At 46.0% G+C, this 18,770-nt stretch overlaps 1 protein-coding gene across 1 annotated transcript in view; it reads right to left on the bottom strand.

The window, feature by feature from the left end:
• LOC145409313 (decapping and exoribonuclease protein-like) overlaps window positions 1-10,949 on the bottom strand; it is a 180,044-nt gene extending 169,095 nt beyond the window's left edge. Inside the window, exon 1 of the mRNA XM_080279786.1 lies at window positions 10,871-10,949. Coding sequence (XP_080135912.1) covers window positions 10,871-10,880 — 10 coding nt within the window. The 5' untranslated portion in view covers window positions 10,881-10,949. The remainder of the gene's footprint in view (window positions 1-10,870) is intronic.
• Between the last annotated feature and the right edge of the window lie 7,821 nt (window positions 10,950-18,770).

Here is an 18,770-nt window from a genome sequence, read left to right as displayed (position 1 = left end):
CTCTCCATGCTGCACGATCCATTGCAGCCTCCCTGTTCAGTCCCTTAACCCTGAGGTCACACTTAATGACCTCGTCCCATGTCTTTCTCAGTCTAGGCCTTGGCCATCTAATGGCGGATCTCCATGCTTTATGATCCATTGCAGCCTTCCTGTTCAGTCTCTTAACCCTGAGGTCACACTTAATGACCTCGTCCCATATCTTTCTCGGTCCACCCCTCATAACTCCACCCCCAATATCAACACTTCTCACCTTCCTCACCCAATTATCATCCCTCATCCTCTCCACATGTCCAAACCATCTCAATCTACCTCTCCTCATCACAACACCAATACACTCCAATCCCATCCTATATATATATATATATATATATATATACACAGTAATCACTCTCATATCCAGACGCCCAATAACCGAACATCCCCACTACCCGGACCTTATTGTCCTGGGATCCAACATTCCCAAAATGGTCCAAAAAAAAAAAAAAAATTAAAAAAAAAAAATCGATTTTTTGCCGTCCGTAATTTGAACTTGCTGCGTGCGCCGAGGGAGAGCATTGTTTTGGTTCGTCATTCCTCCGATATCCGATAGAGCGCCGCTGCATCCTCCCCACTTCCCGCCTGTCTCTCACCACCACTGGACCTACGCTCTTCGCAATGGCTGAACACGTGCTCGCTTTTGTGGTGGTGCTGTACTTGCTGCAAGGCCTCCTGCTGCTCTCGGCCCTCCTCTTAGTGTGTGTGATGATGGCCCCGCCACCTGAGAAAAGGAAGAGAGTGGTGTTGACTCTGGAAAAGAAGAGGGAGATATTGGAGAAAGTTGATGCAGGTTGGTCTTCTTCCCGCATTCTCCGCGAGTATAACCTGGCCCGGTCGACTTTGTTCGATATCAAATGTTCCCGAGACAAACTCATGCAGTACACGGCTGACTTCTCGTCGAGAAGCAAACGCAACATGGAAAGGAAGGTTATGTTTACCCCCAAGTTTGCAGAAATCGACCGATCCATGTTGATTTGGTACCGACAGCAACGTGCAGCTGGTGTGATGGTACATGGAACGGAGCTGAAGGCTGCTGCTGAGAAGTTTGCAAGGCTTCACGACGCCCTAGACTTCAAGGCATCCGAGGGTTGGCTCTTCGCGTTCAAGTTGCGACATGGCCTTACTAACCGTAAAGCACATGGCGAAGCATTGGACGCTAACGAGGATGGAGTGGACGAGTTTCGGCACAAGGTGAAAGGCTTGATCGACAGGGAGGGCCTCACTCTCGGTCAAGTCTATAACGCAGATGAAACTGGCCTATTCTATCGCTCGCTGCCAACGAACACTCTAGCCGAGGAGACGGAGAAGCGTGTACCTGGCCGCAAGCTTTCTAAGGAACGGATATCTGCTTTGTGTTGTGCCAGTGCTAACGGCATGCACTGGCTTAAGCCCGTTGTTGTTGGCCGTGCAAAGCAGCCTCGGTGCCTTCGTGGGGTGATGGATGTCCTTCCTGTTGTATGGTACCATTCTTTGAAAGCATGGTTCACAGCTGTCATTTTCAAAGACTGGTTTCACCGTCACTTCGTCAAGGAGGTCATCCAGTACCAGACGAAGACACTGGGAATCCCTCGCGACCAGGTAAAGGCTCTCCTTCTGCTCGACAATGCACCTGCCCACCCGTGCGACAAGGACTTCGTTGCTGAGAATGGTCGTATTAGGTGCATGTTTCTGCCACCTAATACGACTGCTCTCATTCAACCCATGGACCAAGGAGTGATCGTGGCAACAAAGCGCCTGTACCATCGGAAGTTCCTGGACGAGGTGATGGTTGTTCTCGAGGACGAGGACGAGCGCAGGGAAGGACGTGACACTCGAGGCAAGCGGACTTTGGAAAACCTTCGCCACTACAACATCAAGTCGGTGCTGTACAACTGGGCTAGTGCATGGAAGGAAGTCCCTGTGAAGACTCTTGGAAATGGTTGGTCTCGTCTGCTTCTCGGGACAGATGTGGAGTACGATTTTCTGGGCTTTGACGTGGATGACTTCCACGCACGGCTACGTACGCACAGCGACGTTGTTGATGTGGACGATGTATGTGAGTGGTTGGACGACGACGAGGGCGATCCTGGGTATCAGACGTTGTCTGATATCGAGATCACGTCTTCGGTTGCTGGTGTCAGTCCCGAACTTGAAGATTCCGACGACGAAGGCGACGATGATGCGGACTCCTCTCAGCAGGACACTACTCCAGCCATCCCCAAGCTGAGCGCACTCTGGGAACATCTAGAGTTCGTCCTAGACTACCTGGAACACCCGGACTGCGACAGGGAGATGGGGCCCTTGGGACTTGTGGAGGAAGTGCGTGCTTTCAGGCAGCACATCATCAATCGCCAGAATCGTCGGTCCTTGCGTCAGTCAACGATTGACAGTTTTTTCAGGCCCGTGACCCCCGCTGTGCCAAGCCCTGGCTCCACTCTGTTGCCTCCCCAAGACAGGCCCTCATGCTCCGAGCCACAGCCCAGCACATCAGCTACAGTGGAGTCACCGCTCGATGTGAGTTTGCGGCTATCTTCAGAGTCTTCTTTAGTCAGTACGCCATCACCACGACCCAGCGATGCACCCCTTGGTCGCCTGCCAGTGATAGTCTCGGACTCTGACAGTGAATAAACAGCAAGAACTTCTCCACTAGACCACATGGGAATTTTGAGTGTTGTGCAGTGAAAAAAACGGTGTGTTGCGTTAAGGTTTTCGAAATGAGAGAAAAGACTCAGTGGAAACAAAATTTAACGTAACTAACCTTCTTTGTTTTGGCTTTGGAAAATAAAAAAAACTTGGGAAAAGTTAATGTGCAACACTAAATTAAACTGGAACATTATTTGGACTAAAGTGAACACTGTGAAGAGAACGGACTTCTGTGTGTTATTGACTAAGTTCAGTGCAAGACTTCAGGAAGAGTGTACTGCAAGTGCTTCAGGAAATCGTTCTTACTGTCAGAGTCCGAGAGGAGGCGGTTATTCATCGAGGTGGCCAGGGACTTGCTGAAAGTAGCCAGAATGTTTCATACTGTACTTTTTTCCATACTATACTTACCAGAATGTTTCATACTGTACTTCTTTCCATACTATACTTACCTCATGCATGTGCAGTAGGAAAGTGTTTTTCAGAGTTAGGCTAGGTTAGGGTCCATAAGTACCAGAATGTTTATTAATGTATGAACATACTTCTAAACCCCTCATTTTATGTTTCTTTTGCGTTTATTTCAGTCATTTAAGTGCCTTATTGGTGTGATTTGGGTGTTAAATAGGTGCTATGCATGTCCGGAGGGAGTTGTATAGGTGTTTCTCTGAGTTAGGGTCCATAAGTACAAGTCCATAAGCTGGGGCCCAATATCCGGACGAAACCAATTACCGAACCTACCGATGGCTCTATTACTCCGGATATTGGAGTGATTACTGTATATATATACTGTAAAAAGGGATATTTTTAAAAATTTCTACTTTAATTTGCACATGGTACAAAAACTGGTGACAGAATAGACACCATATTACGAAGTCTGGCAGTGCAAAGAGATCTATATCAATTATTAAACTGGGTCCAAACTGCAAGATGGAATTCAACTTTGATAAATGTAAAGTGCTAAATGTTAGCAAAGGTGCAGGCCAGCTATAATTTAAACACTAAAATTGATAATGTAAGCAATGAAAAATACTGAGTTATCATAATAAATGATCTTAAACCAAGCACACAATGTACAGTGGCTGTTAAAACAGCAAATAAATTAGATTCATAAGTAGACCATTTCAATACAAATTGGAAAATATTGTTCTCATCCTGTACAGTTCTCTAGCATGCCCACATCTGGAACAGTGCATCCATTGCTGGTCACCTTACTACAAAAAAGGCATGGCTATACTCGAAAAGGTACAGCAAAGGGTGACAAATATTATACCTACATTGAGAAATATGACACAAGAGGAATGTTTAAAAAGAGTTGAATCTGTTTACCCTATCTAAGTGCAAACTGCAAAGGGATTCACGTATGCAGACCCTTTAAAATATATCATGATATGGCGGTTGGAAAGTACATCAGGCAAATTATACTACAGGTATTGGACATAAAATTACCGGCAAGCATTTCCAATCACAAGAAGCAAAGCATTTCTTTTTCAATAAAATTGCAAACATATGTAACAGATTACCTCCTAATGTGGTAAACTCATACAATACCGACATTCAATGACTGCGCTGACAAGTATGTGTATTCTAACCCCAGTTAAGCATATTCACTTCTGATTAATACATTTCTGGATTATGATATTTTACAGTACAAGACATGGAGGCCGAAACTGCCGATCTAATCCCAATTTAAGTATGTTCACACTTCTAAATATATATCTAGTAGTAGTAGTTGTTCCCTAGGCAGTCTGACTGAACAGCCCCGAGTCCCCTAGGAAGGCCATGGCTGAGACTGGGCTTTCCCACAGAGCTCTAAATGATTGTATGTTGTGTTGTTGGCGTAGGTGATTGTGTGCAATGCAGTTTTCCATAATGTGCTTAATAGTATGGGATGCTGTGTTGCATCCTGGACAGGAATCAGCGACGGAGTCATCCAGCCTCTTCTGGTAGCTTAGGAGGGCTGGATGGTGCCTACATCTCAGCCTGACCATGTGGACCCTGTCTTCACGAGGGAGATAGGATTCAGAAGGGTGGATGTCAGGAGGACGTGCATGCAGCTGTGTGCTGCCTTTAAGTGACTGAATGGAGCAGCGAGTGATCTGAGTGTGGATAAGCTTCTGGAAGCTGGTCTGAGGTGGGCGAGGGGGCAGAGATAACAGTATTTATGAATGGTATTGTGTGCTGGGTGTTGTTTTAATGTTCCCTGGGTGGATGTGCAGCCATTTAATATAGTGGATGTTGTGGGTTTGTGGAGGCTGCAGCAAGAAACTGGATGCCTCTCATGTCTAAGTGATCCTTGACTTTGAAGACTTTGGTTTCTTGATGTAGGTGGTCTGTGGGTGTAGTAGCTGTGCAGCCTGTGATTATTTTTAGGGCCTTGTTCTGATGGTCTGTAGAGTGTTGTAGTGTGTTTTGGTGAGATTAGAAGCCCAGGCAGGGCTTGCATAATTCATCACTGAACGTATGTATTGTTTGTATACTGTGGTGGTGGTTTCTTTGTTGTGTCCGAATGTTGTATGGGCAAGTGACCTCAAAGCATTGAGTCTTGGTGTTATTTTATTTTTAATGTTTGTGATGTGTTGTTTAAATGACATTGATGTATTGTATGTTACACCAAGGATTTTGGGTGTGTGTGTGTGTGTGGTAGGGGAGTGTTGTTTATCGTGAGGTGTGGGATGTGACTGTGTTTTGCTGTCCAGTTTGTGAGAAGGGTCACTGTACTGTAGATTTGGCTGAGGCTATTTTGAGCCTGTTTGTGGTGAACCATATGTGTAGTGTGTTGAGGTAAGGTTGAATGATGTGTGCTGCTGTGTCTGCATTTTGGTGCATACATGTAAGTGTTATATCATCTGCATAGGAAGCTATGTGTATCTGTGGTGTGTGGGGTGTGGGTATGTCATGCATGTATAGGTTAAACAGTGTAGGGAAAAAAACAGACCCTTGGGGGATGCCGTTTGTGAAGTTTCTGATGTTAGAAGACTGACTGGCAAATGTTACGTGTGCACATCTGCCTGCTAAGTAGTTTGCCAGCCATCTTCTTGTTATTGTGCATGTTTGTGTTGAATATTTTGTTTGTGAGGTTGTGGCGGGGGATGGCATCAAAAGTTTTGCTAATGTCTAGTGTGATTAGGAGTGTTCTGTGTGGTGGCCTAGCTGAATTCATGCCATCGAAAACTCTCTGTGTAAGGTCTGTAAGAAGGGTGTTTGTGGAGTGTAGTGGCCTAAAGTCATGTTGTGACTGGGCTAGGGGAATATGAGGTGTGACTAGTTGTAGTACCAGTCGTTCAGTGACTTTAGAGGGGGTGCAGAGGAGTGTGATGGGGCGGTGTGAGGAGGGTAACATGGGGTCTTTGTTGGGTTTAGGGATAGTGATGATAATACCATGCTTCCAGATGTTGGGTATTATGCTGTGTGAGTAGCTGTAGTTTGATATGTTGGTGAGTGCTTGTATGTCTTGTGGTCCAAGTGTTTAAGGTGAATGTTGCTTATGTTGTCTGGTCCACAGGCAGATGAGTGCTTGACGCTGTTACTGATGTGCTTCATCTGGTTGTAAGTGAAAGGTGCGTAGTCTGGGCCTGTGGGGAACTGTCTCTTACGTCAGATGATACATCGGTCTTCGGGATGGGGGTTTAGATGGCTGACTTGTGAAAGAAGATTGATGAGAGTGTTTGCTTGTTGTTTGTTTGAGGGTATGGTGTCTGTTGTTGTGATGGCAGCGTGTGACTCTGTGGTGTTGCTGTTGGAAAGTGTGATGCTGTTTAGTGTTTTGTAGAGTTTGCTGATGTTTGTTTTGTGGTCAAGTGTTTGGAGGTAATTTTTCCACTTTAGTGTTTGCTGTTCTGATATTTTATTGCTTATTTGAGTGTTGAGTTCTTGTATTTGTTGTATGGTGTCTTGTGTATGGGGTGTTGGGGAGTGTCACAGTGTGTCCCGTTGTCTGATGAGGCCTTGAATTTCTGGTGTGAAATTGGGGTTGTGTCTCTTTCTGTTGCCTCTAGGGATGTGTCTTTTGTCAGCATTTTGTACAATTGTATGGAAAGTGTGCACAGTGGTGTTGATGTTTTTGATGGGTGTACTGTTTTGTGTTTCGAAATGTTGTTCTGTTTCAGTTACAAAGGCCTCTCAGTTGGCTCTCTTATAATTAGTGTATGTGTGTTTGTGGCCAGCTGGGCTGATTCTGGTTTTGGTAATGATGATGATTGGGAGGTGATCAGAACCTAGGGTTTTGACCACTCTCCATGATGTAGTGGAGGTGAGATTTGGGGAGCAGAAGGTGATGTCTGGAGATGATGGGAGGAAGAGTGCTTGGTGTGGGACATGGGTATGTTGGTCTAGATTGTTTAGTATGAAAAGATGATCTGTCTGGGATTGCAGTACCAGCCCTCTGTCTGTGTCAGGGTTGTTGACATCCCAGGTCAACGACTTGGCGTTGAAATCACCACCCAGGATGATGTTGGGTATGTTAGTGATGTGGTGTATCTGTGGAGAGTAATTGTGTGGTACTATGGGGGACGATTGGGGGGGGATGTATGTGTTAGTGATTGTTATGTGTGATTTGTTACCAGTGCATATTTTAATTGATTGTATTTCTGTTGTAGTGTCATGTAGGGGGAGAAGTGACTTTGTGTGTGCACTGGTATCTGTAAAGTTGATGGATTTGTGTACAGTAGCTCCCAAAAGTATCTTTAAAAAGAAGTACTATACATTCTGACACAATGGACGATGTATCTGACACGTGTTGCGTGAAGCGGCAATAAAATTGGTACACTTGCCTGCTGGGGAGTGGTTGCCATAAACCTGTATATGACCTGGGATTGTATATACCATTTTCTTTCTAATGTAATACTAATCACTTTGTCATATGTACAGTAGATATATTTGATGTTATAATGATGACAAAGACTAGTTTTAACATAGGCACGGTTACTCTTTCTTTGCTTCACCAGTAATGCTTTCATGAGTGCCAGCACAAGGCTATCATCACTCTAGATAAATAGTATACAAGCTTTCCCAGAACTGATATATTTTGAGAAAATGTTTATATAATATCTATGATTATGACTTGGAGATATGACACCCAGTATAATGTGAACGGCACAAAAATATTAGAGAGACAGGTAGAGGTAAACGAAATGTAAAGACAGTAAATTAACCTAACTGAAACTAATCCCCAGAGCAGTGTATAAACCCATGTCACTGATACACCAGCCGTATTGTGGAGGTGACATGCGAGATTCATTCTTATATTGGACATTATATGTAAAATAAATACAAGGTAAGGTTGAAGACACTCTGGGGGCTCCTTTTATTCATTTAATAACCACTGTATCCACCGCCTGCATCCAGACCTCTGTTCAATCGACGCGACACCTACTATGAAGCTGTGCCAGTCACGTAACGAAACACCACAATACCTTCCGAAACCGAGATATCGCCACATTCGGGTAGTATGTATAATAATGATGTGTGGTTAAAACTGTCCTACATGCAGACCCTATAGGCTATTATTAACCTCTGCATTGGTAATCTATTTGTAGTTGTGATAACGAAAGAACTGTGATGGGTATATTTCTCATGCTGTTTAATAATCTGAGTTTCATTTATATTCAAGGGGGGCTGGGTGACTCAATGGTGGCGTGCGTAGCTCAAGACCATGAAGTAGAGAGTTCGCGCCCCACCTGGGTAGCTACTTAGCTGAAAGTTAGAGCTCTCATCACCCTATCAGAGCTATATGGCCTAATACAGGCCTAGCTCGGAGAATTCATTCCTTCATTTATATTCCAACATGACAACTCAGCCCATTGCAGTCAGTATTCCAACATGGCAACTCTGCCCGTCGCAGTTACTGTTTCCCAAGATGCATTTATCACAATATAATGTGTGTAATGAGTTATAGTCTTTAACACAGAGGTATAAATATTACTGAACTGTCACCATTTACAAGTCGATGGATGTTTGCAGTCACACAGTGGCGCTGATGTGTTTATTAGCAGTACCACCAACCATACCTAACCATGCGTACCAACCGCACCGAGACGACAAGTGGCCGGGAATAATGTTTCATTCTGTTCATTTTGTTATTCTTCACACCACACTTTAAAGATACTTTTGGGAGCTACTGTACCATGGTGATAAGTCCACCGCCACCGCCGTCGGCCCGGTCTTGTCGAATGGTGGTGAAGTTATGAAATGTCAGTGTTTTCTGTGCTCTGTGTAGTTTTGTTTCTTGTAAGATGGCAATGTGTACATTCTGTTGTTTGATGAATTGTGTGAGTTCTTGTTTTTTGGTGTTTATGCCATCTATGTTTAACTGAAGGATGTTTATGTTGTGTGTGCAATGTGAGTTGGTTGCTGCAGCACGGGGGGGAGGTGGTGTGGGTGAAGGGGAAAGGGTAGGAGAAGGTTGTGATGGAGGTAAGGGTTGAGGTGGATTAGGATGGGTTGGAATGGGAGGAGTTGGGGGGACTGGATGGTGTGGGGAGGATCGGTGGGTTTGGCTGTGGAGGTGTGAAGGAAGTAGGAGTACGATTGGTAGGCGGGTTGGTGGGTGGAGGGAAGGAGCATAAGAGGCAGGTCCAAGTGTTTGTGTAATGTTTTCTGGATGCAAGTGCTGTGCTGGTGTGATGGGTCCAGTTCTTGCAGGAATTGCACTGAACTGAACCCTTTGTCTGTCAGCTCAATGTGATAGGGTTTGAGCATGTTGGATATATGTATTTGTTGGTGGGTCCTGGATTGCTCTCAATGTCCCCGGCTAGAAGAAGTCGTCGAAAAATGACAGCTAGGGAGTCATTTCTCAGTGTTGAAAAAACGCTGTTGTTGTGTGTGTTGTGCTGGGAGATGTGGTACTTGCCTGGGCGACCAAAGCCACTCCCAGGTACTCGAGCCCCGTGAGGGGCCGGGGGAGTTTGCGGTGGTTTGGCCCCCATGCTGTCCTCCTGTTTTCTTCGACAGCCTCTAGGGGGTAGACCCACGATGAAGACGCCACCGTTTCTGGTCCTAAATACATTTCTTAAGTACGTTGCTTTAGAGTACAAAACATGAACATTGTAACTACACAACAACAACAGTATGCTCTTTGTTCTGGTTATATGTGTTTCCTTTGCAGGTTACTTTAGTGCAGAATATTATTTCCTTTCATTCTTTCCTATGAAATTTCCATGACACCTTTCCTGTGCTGCATGGTGGTTCTTTTCACTATTTCCTGTTAACTTCGGCTGGAGTGTTTTGTGGGCTGGGGGGGGTAAGGAGCTTTCCTGCATTCCTGTCCTTGTCTCTGATCTATATAGTTACATTAGTTTTGATCTCTCTTATAATAAACTCTCGAAAGGACCAATAAGTCTGTTGTTGTTTGCTTTCCTCTGTACTCCTTTGTACTATTCTGCCTCAGTGTTTCTTTTGTTTTTACCTCTCCACAGCTGTTGGTTTTGTTCAGAGGTCTTACTCTACACTGTTAAGTACATTCGCATATGTGCTCTCCTACAGTGTATGGAGTCAAAGGCATTTTGTTTCACCAGCTCATCTCATCTCACTGACTCCCTTTAACATTTCTTCAACAGTGTTTTATCTTCATCTACTCTGCTATCGATGTTTCAATGGCCACTGCTCCTCTGAACAGTCTACTTGCATTCCTCCTTCATTACAGAGGGTGCATACTACCCGCCTGGCAGCACACTCTCGTCCCCGTTTCTGCCATATTCTCTAATGCAAAAGATTATTAATACTGTCAATAAACCCTGCATGCAACAGGTCATTTCAGGAACTGTCTCAGTGTCTGTTTCTTTCTGCCAAATGATCTCCTATCTTTTGAACACAATGTGTCCTGACAAATAGAAATTAATAGATCTTGAATTTGTCTTTCTTTTCATCCATTTTTCATAGAAAGAACAGCTTTACGAGCATTTGGACTTTAATTCTTTCTTCTCTGCATAACAAAGACAGGCAGATGGTTAAAGACAGAAACAGAAAGGCAGATAGACAAACTTTAAATTTTTTTATGCATGCCATTTGGCCTGTGAGGTGAATGAGGTGAACCAAGATATTCAAGGGATTCAGTGATAAGCGAATGAGGGTGTGGCCCAAAATTACTGAGGACATTGATGAGTGTTCTCCTGTTTAATACTTTCCTGTTATAGGACCCCACCCACCCCAAATATCTGCTACTTATAACAATGACAATGATGATGATGGCATTAATGAAGGTGATACAGTTTTGTCTTACCTCCAGTCATGTATTCAGGAAACTTGTGGCCCCACACTTGAAGTTTTTCAATAAAAGATAACTCATCCACATTCTCAGCTTCCTCTTGATCCTCCTTGTCTTCCTTCTCATCTTCATCCTCGTCATCATCCTTGTCTTCCTTCTCATCTTCATCCTCGTCATCATCCTTGTCTTCCTCCTCATCTTCATCCTCGTCGTCATCCTTGTCTTCCTCCTCACCGATCGCGCACATATGGAGGTATATTGTCCCTCTAAACCTAAAGAGAATTATTATGAGCCTGTCAAAATACATTAACAGCAATATTATGAACACTCCCAGGTTCCTAATACAGTACAGTACTCTGCTAGATAAACTGTCCAGCAGTACAAAGAAGATCCCAGAATTTTTTTGATCATGAGATTGCAACTGGTGACAGTTTTAACCTTGTCAGTCTCCCTGGACTCATTCCTGACTGATTAAACTGTTTGGCATTAACTGCCACAGAATACTAAACTTATCCCAGTTACGAGATGGATAAACCCTCAGGCTCCATTGACTCACTCTTAGCTGAACAGAATCAGCTGCTGTTTATTGGAATGGAATACTCAAGCTGCTCTAATCATGAAAATATTAATGGTGACTACAATTAACTGTTGAAGGCTGTGAAGAGTATATATGAGGGTGCTAAGGCTGCAGTGTGTGTGGATAGTGAAATGAGTGAATTTTTCTAACTGAACATTGGACTGAAACAAGAATGTGTCATGTCTCCATGGTTGTTTAATCTGTATATGGATGAGGTTATAAAAGAGATACAAGGTAGGGCAGTGGATGTTGGAGTGGCCCTGGTGAGAGAGGGCAGTGTTTGGAAACTCCCTGTACTGTTGTTTGCAGATGACAATGTGTTGTTAAGTGAAGACGAAGGGGAGCTGCAAGGCTTGGTGAATGAGTTTGGGAGAGTGTGTAAGAAACAGAATCTAGAGGTGAATGTAGGGAAGAGTAAAGTGATGGTCTTCGAGGGAAGTGAAGTCAGTGAATGTACAGTGAGATTGGATGAAGAGGAAATGGAGAATGTGAGTGTGTTTAAGTACTTGGGTAGTATGATGAGTAAGGATGGAAGTTTAGAGGTTGAAGTGCTTGAAAGGGTGCAGCAGGGAAGAAAGGTTACTGGTTCCTTGAATCTGATAAGAAACAGGGAAGTGAGCATGGAAGTGAAAAAGCTACTACATGACAGTATTGTGATACCAACTTTAATGTATGGAAGTGAAGCTTGGACCTTGTTGGGGGGACAGAAGTCAAGAGTGAGAGCAGTGGAAATGAGTTATTTGAAAGGAGCATGTGGAGTCACATGGAGAGACAGACTGACAAATGAGGAAGTGAAGGAGCGTTGTGGTGTGGATGTGGATGTGATAGGAAAAAGAAACACATTAAGGTGGTTTGGCCATGTGGAAAGGATGGAGAGTGAGAGACTGATGAGGAGAGTGTACGTGATTGAGGTGGAGGAGGGTAGAGGGAGGGGGAGGCCAAGGATGAGATGGAGGGATGGAGTGGAGAGGTATATGAGAGAGGGGGGCATGAGCTGGGAGCAGGGCAGTGAAATGGTGGGGGACAGAGTGACATGGAGGTGATTTGTTTGTAGCCACCCCTTACGGGATTAAGGTGTCAGGCAATAGATAAACTGACAGACAATTAACTCTGACACATATGATTCATTCTCAGCTATAAAATTGTCTAGTGTTTGCTGGATAGAATACTGAGGATCTTCCGATCATGAGAGGGTTAAGAAATCATCACCATCATCATTTTCATCAACATAACATTCGTGCCATCTTCCTCTTCCTTAACCTCATACAGGTAGTCATAGTACACCGTCCCTTAAAACTAAGGAAAATTATTTACAGTAAATTTTCTTCATCATCATAATCATTATCATCATCATCACCATCTGTGTCATCACCATGGTCTCACTCCTTGTCTTTCTGGCACATTCAGGGACAAAAGTTGACCTATTCTACTGTGCTTACTTCATACTTTGGGCATGTCCCTCATTTACTGTGCCCATCCTCTATGGGCAGAGAAATGTACTAGATCTTTTTCAGATTAAAAATGTTATCCAACAGTGGAAAGAAAGAAGTAAAAGAAGTGAAAATATTAGCCAAACTTTTCTACCTGTGTTTAAAAGATTTACGAAGCCTCTCTCAACTTAGGAATATTAGCCAGTAAAGTTGTATGCAAGTTGCTGGAAACAATAATAAGAGAGAAAAAAAGGCTTTGCAGTTAGAACAAAATAGCTTCATCAAAGACTCACAGCATGGATTCTGGAACAAACTATTTTGTCCAACCAATTTTCTTCATTTTTTCATTTATAATATTGATATGTACGATGGAGAAGAAGGGAGAAAAAAGTGAGCAGATGGAGAGAACACTTTAAAGAACTCTTAAACATAAAGAATGAAAGTAATATGAGTATAAGTGGCTGGGGAATGGCTGGGAGAACGGTTGCAAGAAATAAGGAAGAGATCAGTAGGATGGAAGTACTGCATGCAGTAAAGAAAGTCAAAATGGGGAAAGCCCCAGGAATTGATGGAGTGTGGTGAAATGCTGAAGCATAGGCAAGAGATAGTAGCCTACTGAATATGGCAGAAGTGCAGATTGGCCTTGGAAGAAGGCATAGGTCGGGAAGATTGGAAGCCAGGTATAATTATTCCCCTACAAAGGAAAGAAGGAAAAAAGAAGTGTATGGGAATCATAGGGGCAGATGTTCATCCTTAACTATTTAGTGGAAAAGTTTCTAGAGAGGGGATACAAGTTGCATGCGGTCTTCATGCATTCGGAGAAGGCTCACAGCAAGAGTGGCTAGACAAGAAATGTGGAAAACATTATGAATGTTGGAGTAAATGGGAAGTTTCTGGATGCCATAAAGAGTATGTATGAGGGTGCTAAGCTGCAGCACCTGCAGATAGTGAACTGACTAATTTTTTCTATCTAAGAGTTGGATTGAAACAGGGTTGTGTCAAGTCTCCACGGTTGTTCACTCTGTATATGGATGGGGTTATAAAAGAGATACAAGGTAGAGCAGTGGATGTTGAAGCAGTCCTAATGAAAGGGGGAAGCATTTGGAAACTTCCTGTATTATTGTTTGCAGATGATACTGTATTGTTGAGTGAAGACAACAGTGAACTGCAAGGCTTGGTGCATGAGTTTGGAAGAATGTGTAAGAAACGAAATCAAAAGGTGAATGTACAGAAATGCAAAGTTATAGTCTTCGTGAGAAATAGAGAGAAGTAAAGTCACTGACTGTACAGTGAGGTTGGATGATGAGGCAATGGTAAAACGTGAGTGTATTTAAGTACTGTACCTGGGTAGCGTGATGAGTAAAGATGGATGATTGGAGGATGAAGTGCTTGAAAGGGTACAGCAAGGAAGAAAGGTTGCTGTTTCTTCGAAAGCAGTGATAAGAAATTGGAAATTGAGCATAGAAGTAAAAATGTCACTGCACAACAGTATTGTGATACTAACTATAACGTATGGAAGTGAAGCTTGGACCTTGTTGGAAGGACACACGTCAAGAATGAGAGCAGTGGAAATGAGTTATTTGAGAGGAGCATATGGAGTTACATGGAGAGGCAGAATGACAAATGAGGAAGAAAAGGAACGTTGTGGTTTTGTTGGAGTTTGAATTCACACGGGATTTTTCCCGCCACCGTCTGTGCACGGGCCTTGCTTTGTGCGGGTGGGCAGTCTGCCTTAGGCCTCCCTTGAGGGAGGACGGGCCCTTGCCTGTACATATTAGAATAAATCTCAAGCTGGCCTCGCTGTTTCCATCTCCTTCCTGGTTCACACCCCAACATGGTGCAGTGGAGTTATACGGGTGACTCAGGAGTGGCGCCGCCGGTGCCCGAGCAGGCGAACTGAGAGTCAAAAGATTGGTTCCGCTGCATGGTGCCAGGAGACCAAGTACGCAGCAACATGTATAATGTGCCAACACCCCAGCTACAACCTCCAGGAATGGGGACAGTCTACCAGCTGGTGTACCCAACCCTGCACCCGGAGGCATAGGCCCAGTGGCAAGTACCTGCACCACCAGCAGCTCCAGGTAAGGCTACCATGGGAATGTTCCCATCTCAGATAGAAGCGTGAGCCTGTGGCATCAAGTGCTACAGCAGTGGTTACAGGTGGGTCCCACCCTTGGTCATGGGTTACATGAGATTGCTGTGTGATCCTGAAGTGCAGCTATGCATGGACATACAGGTGGCCAGGCATAGATTCGAGGCCATGTGCACAGAAGAGACCACCGGTGAGGTAAGGAGCGTGCTGGTGGGCCCCAGGTGCACTGTGGGTGCATGGTCAGGCTTCTTCACATACACGCAGGAGCCCAATGATAGTGTGTTTTCATATATAGTAAAATGTAGAGCCAAATTTAGGTGCCTCCAGTGTCCCATAAATTTTGACGATTTCATGCTATCAAAAAAGCTTCAGGCTGTGCAACCTCAGTATGAAAACAGAAGTGCTGCGGCAACTTCCAATGTTGCGATCTGTGGAAGAAATCACAAACACTTGTGAAGTGTTCGAATCGGTGGAGAAAACAGCGGAAGTGTGCAGCCATAGAGGTGTGGCAGGTGCTTCAGTGAGTGGCAAGAAGGAAACAGAAGCCGCCGGTGCCACTCAGACATGGCAGACGGGTGAAGAGCCACCCCAGCCTCATGCCCCTCGCCCAAAACCAGCAAAGGGCTGCCAAAGGTGAGGCAGCAGCAAGAGCAGCGGGAGCGCCAGTGCCCTGCCGTCAAGGCCACCTGCCGCAAATATGGGAGGGTCAGCCACTTCCAGCGAGTGTGTAGGTCAGCGAAGCAGCCCAACACCACTGAAACCATTGGCAGCATCACAGTACCCAATGCTGAGGCATCAGTGTGCCTCAGGGTGGAAGTGAAGTGTAATGACCCACCCGCTACAAGCAAGATGACAGCGGTAGTCGACACAGGTGCACAGGTATGCATAACGGGACGCCACTTCATGCAGGGCCTCGGGCTAACCCCGCGAAGTCTACAGAGACCTACCGTGAGTATTAATCACCTTGCAGGCAGGAGCTTAAGGGTTGTGGGATGCAAGAAATACAGCATCAACGTGGGCGGAAGGTCTGCTAGGGTGAACCTGTACTTCGCTGATGGGATGCAGCAGTTTTATCTGTTGCTGGAGATGTGCAAAATGCTAGGCGTGGTGCCACACAACTTCCCCAACATGCCTGCAACTGTAGGGGCCATTGAATAGGTGGAAGAGCCCCCAATTCCCGCCCAACCTGACACTCCTCCATATGCCCGAACGAAAGAAAATGTGAACCTGTTGGAAAAATGGTTCCTGGAGCCCTTTGGGCGCATGACATTCGCAGTGAACCACACCCCCCTGCCGGAGATGAAGAGGCCAGCCCACCACATCCACCTGCACCCCTGTTCAAAACCCTACATGGTCCATACTCCAGTGTCCATCCCCCACCATTTCTACGACGAAGTTCCCCAGAGGTTGGAAAAGGACATGAGGGAGGGTATCCTCGAGCCCGTACTAGCTGGAGAACCCACGGAGTGATGTTCTCCTATGATGGTGGTCCTGAAGAAGGATGGGCGGCCACGCAGAACTATGGACTATCAGCGACTCAACCGGGCAAGCCAACGGAAGACCGACCCACCACATCCGCCTCCCATTTGATGCAATCACCAGCATGCTGAAGCACATGCTCAAAACAGTAGTGGACGCTTATGTGGGGTACCACCAGATCCACCTGCATGAGGAGAGCAAGAAGCTAACCACCTTCATCACCTATGGGGACATTCCACTACTGGTGCACACCCATGGGCCACTGTGCAGGGCAGGATGCCTTTACCAAGCGCTTTGATGACGCAACAGCAGAGATCCCCAGGAAACTGAAATGTGTCATCAACACGCTCCTGCACGACCATAGCGTTGCTGATGCTTTCTGGCACACATACAAGTTCTTGGCAACATGTGCAGAAAACAGGATCACGCTCCACTCAGACAAGTTCCACTTCTGCAGGAGAAGCGTGACCTTCGCAGGTTATCAGATCGTCTGGGAGGAGTATCAGCCTACCCAGGACTTGCTAAGCAGTATAACCAGTTTCCAGATGCTGCCATGCCCCTCCCTCACAGATATCTGATCATGGTTCGGGCTGGTGAACCAGGTGGCTCCATTCCTCGCCGCTGCACCACTCATGGAGCCCTTCAGAGAATTATTGAAAAAAACCATCAGGGAAAGTGGTGTACTGGGCTGGCCAACTCCAGTCTGTGTTTGAGTCAACAAAGGAGGCTATTCACAAGCTTGTGGTGGAGGACTTCCAGTATTACGACTTCACACGACCCACAGCAGTGTTCACCGACTTCAGCAGGATTGGCATTGGTTTCGTGGTCATGCAGCAGTACAGACAGGGTGTTTCTCAAAGGGCCCCCCTGTGCTGCAAAGGCAGCTGGAAACTGGCCCTGTGTAACAGCTGCCATCTAACAGCCACCGAAAAGAACTACTCAATGTTGGAGGGGGAAGCCCTTGCCATTGCATGGTGCCTGAAAAAGGTATGCCTGTTCCTGCTGGGATGTCCAGACCTCGCCTTCATCATGGACTGATGTGCACTCACCAAGATCTTCAAGGACAAAGAGCTGGAAGACATCAGCAACCCCTGCATACTCAACCTCAAGGAGAAGACACTAATGTACTCATTTCACATAAAGTATCTAAAGGGGGAGGTGAACCGTACAACAGACGCACTCTCAAGATATCCCCTGCTATGGAGCAGACCGGACAAGACAGACCTGGCAGAAGACAAGGCTACATGTGCCGTGGTCACGGCAGCGATGGCCTGTGCCCTAGAAGACGAAGAAGGCACCATTGTGGACTTCCATCAAGTGGAGGAGAAAGCACTGCAAGATGAGGAGTACAGGCTCCTCCATGAGCACGTGAGCACCGGGGACTGGGCAGACTGGAAGAATGAGGAGCCAACAGCACTCCACCCATACCACAGGATGATGAGGCACCTGTCATGCCAGGGGGACACCGTCATGTACACCAGCGACGAGGGGCACCTGCGACTTATAATTCCCACAGCCCTTCACCACGCAGTCCTAGCCAACCTCCATGCAGGTCACCAGGGCAGAGACTTCATGCTCAGACATGCCAGGCAATGCGTGAACTGACCCGGCATAGATGCGGAGGTGGAATAGAAGAGGAGGCACTGCTAAGTGTGCGAAATCAACGCCCCATCACAACCTGTGGAAAACTTGTTGCCCACATCCCAACCCAAGTACCCTTTCCAGCAAATAGTGGCTGACCTGTTCTAACTGGAGGGGGAAGAGTACTTCGCTTATGCAGACAGGTTAAATGGCTGGCTAGAGTGGAGCATCTGCCCATGGGCACCGCCAGCTCACGGCTCATAACGGCCTTTTGTTAGTGGTTCAAAAGTTTGGTATCCTGGGGGTCCTATCTTGTGATGGAGGTACGAACCCCATGAGTGGGGAAATGAGGGTGTTCCTAACCGCCTGGCATGTGCAGATGAGGGTGTCATCGGCCCATTACCCATAGTCCAATGGCCGGGCAAAGGCCACAGCCAAGTCTGTCAAGAGGCTACTGAGGAATAACACCAGCCCAGGAGGCTCCCTGGACTTGGATGCGACCGCCAGGGCTATATTGCAGTACCTCAACACCCAGCTACATGACACCGATACGTCCTCAGCCCAGCTGCTGGTGGGATGTCAGCTGAGAGACTCCATACCCGCCGCCAAAGTACACTGCAGGATCAGCAGGCAATGGGCCAGGATGCTGAGAAGCAGGGAATGGTCCACGGCCCACACTGGGGATGCAGCAGCCACGAGATTCAACCAGACGGTACACAACCTCGTCCCTCTCAACCCAGGACAGTGGGTGCACCT

Source organism: Coenobita brevimanus, chromosome 80 (assembly GCF_032717465.1).
Source record: "Coenobita brevimanus isolate Jiangsu-jjx chromosome 80, ASM3271746v2, whole genome shotgun sequence".
NCBI classification, from domain to species: domain Eukaryota; kingdom Metazoa; phylum Arthropoda; class Malacostraca; order Decapoda; family Coenobitidae; genus Coenobita; species Coenobita brevimanus.
This window is presented reverse-complemented; position numbering and strand designations above follow the sequence as displayed.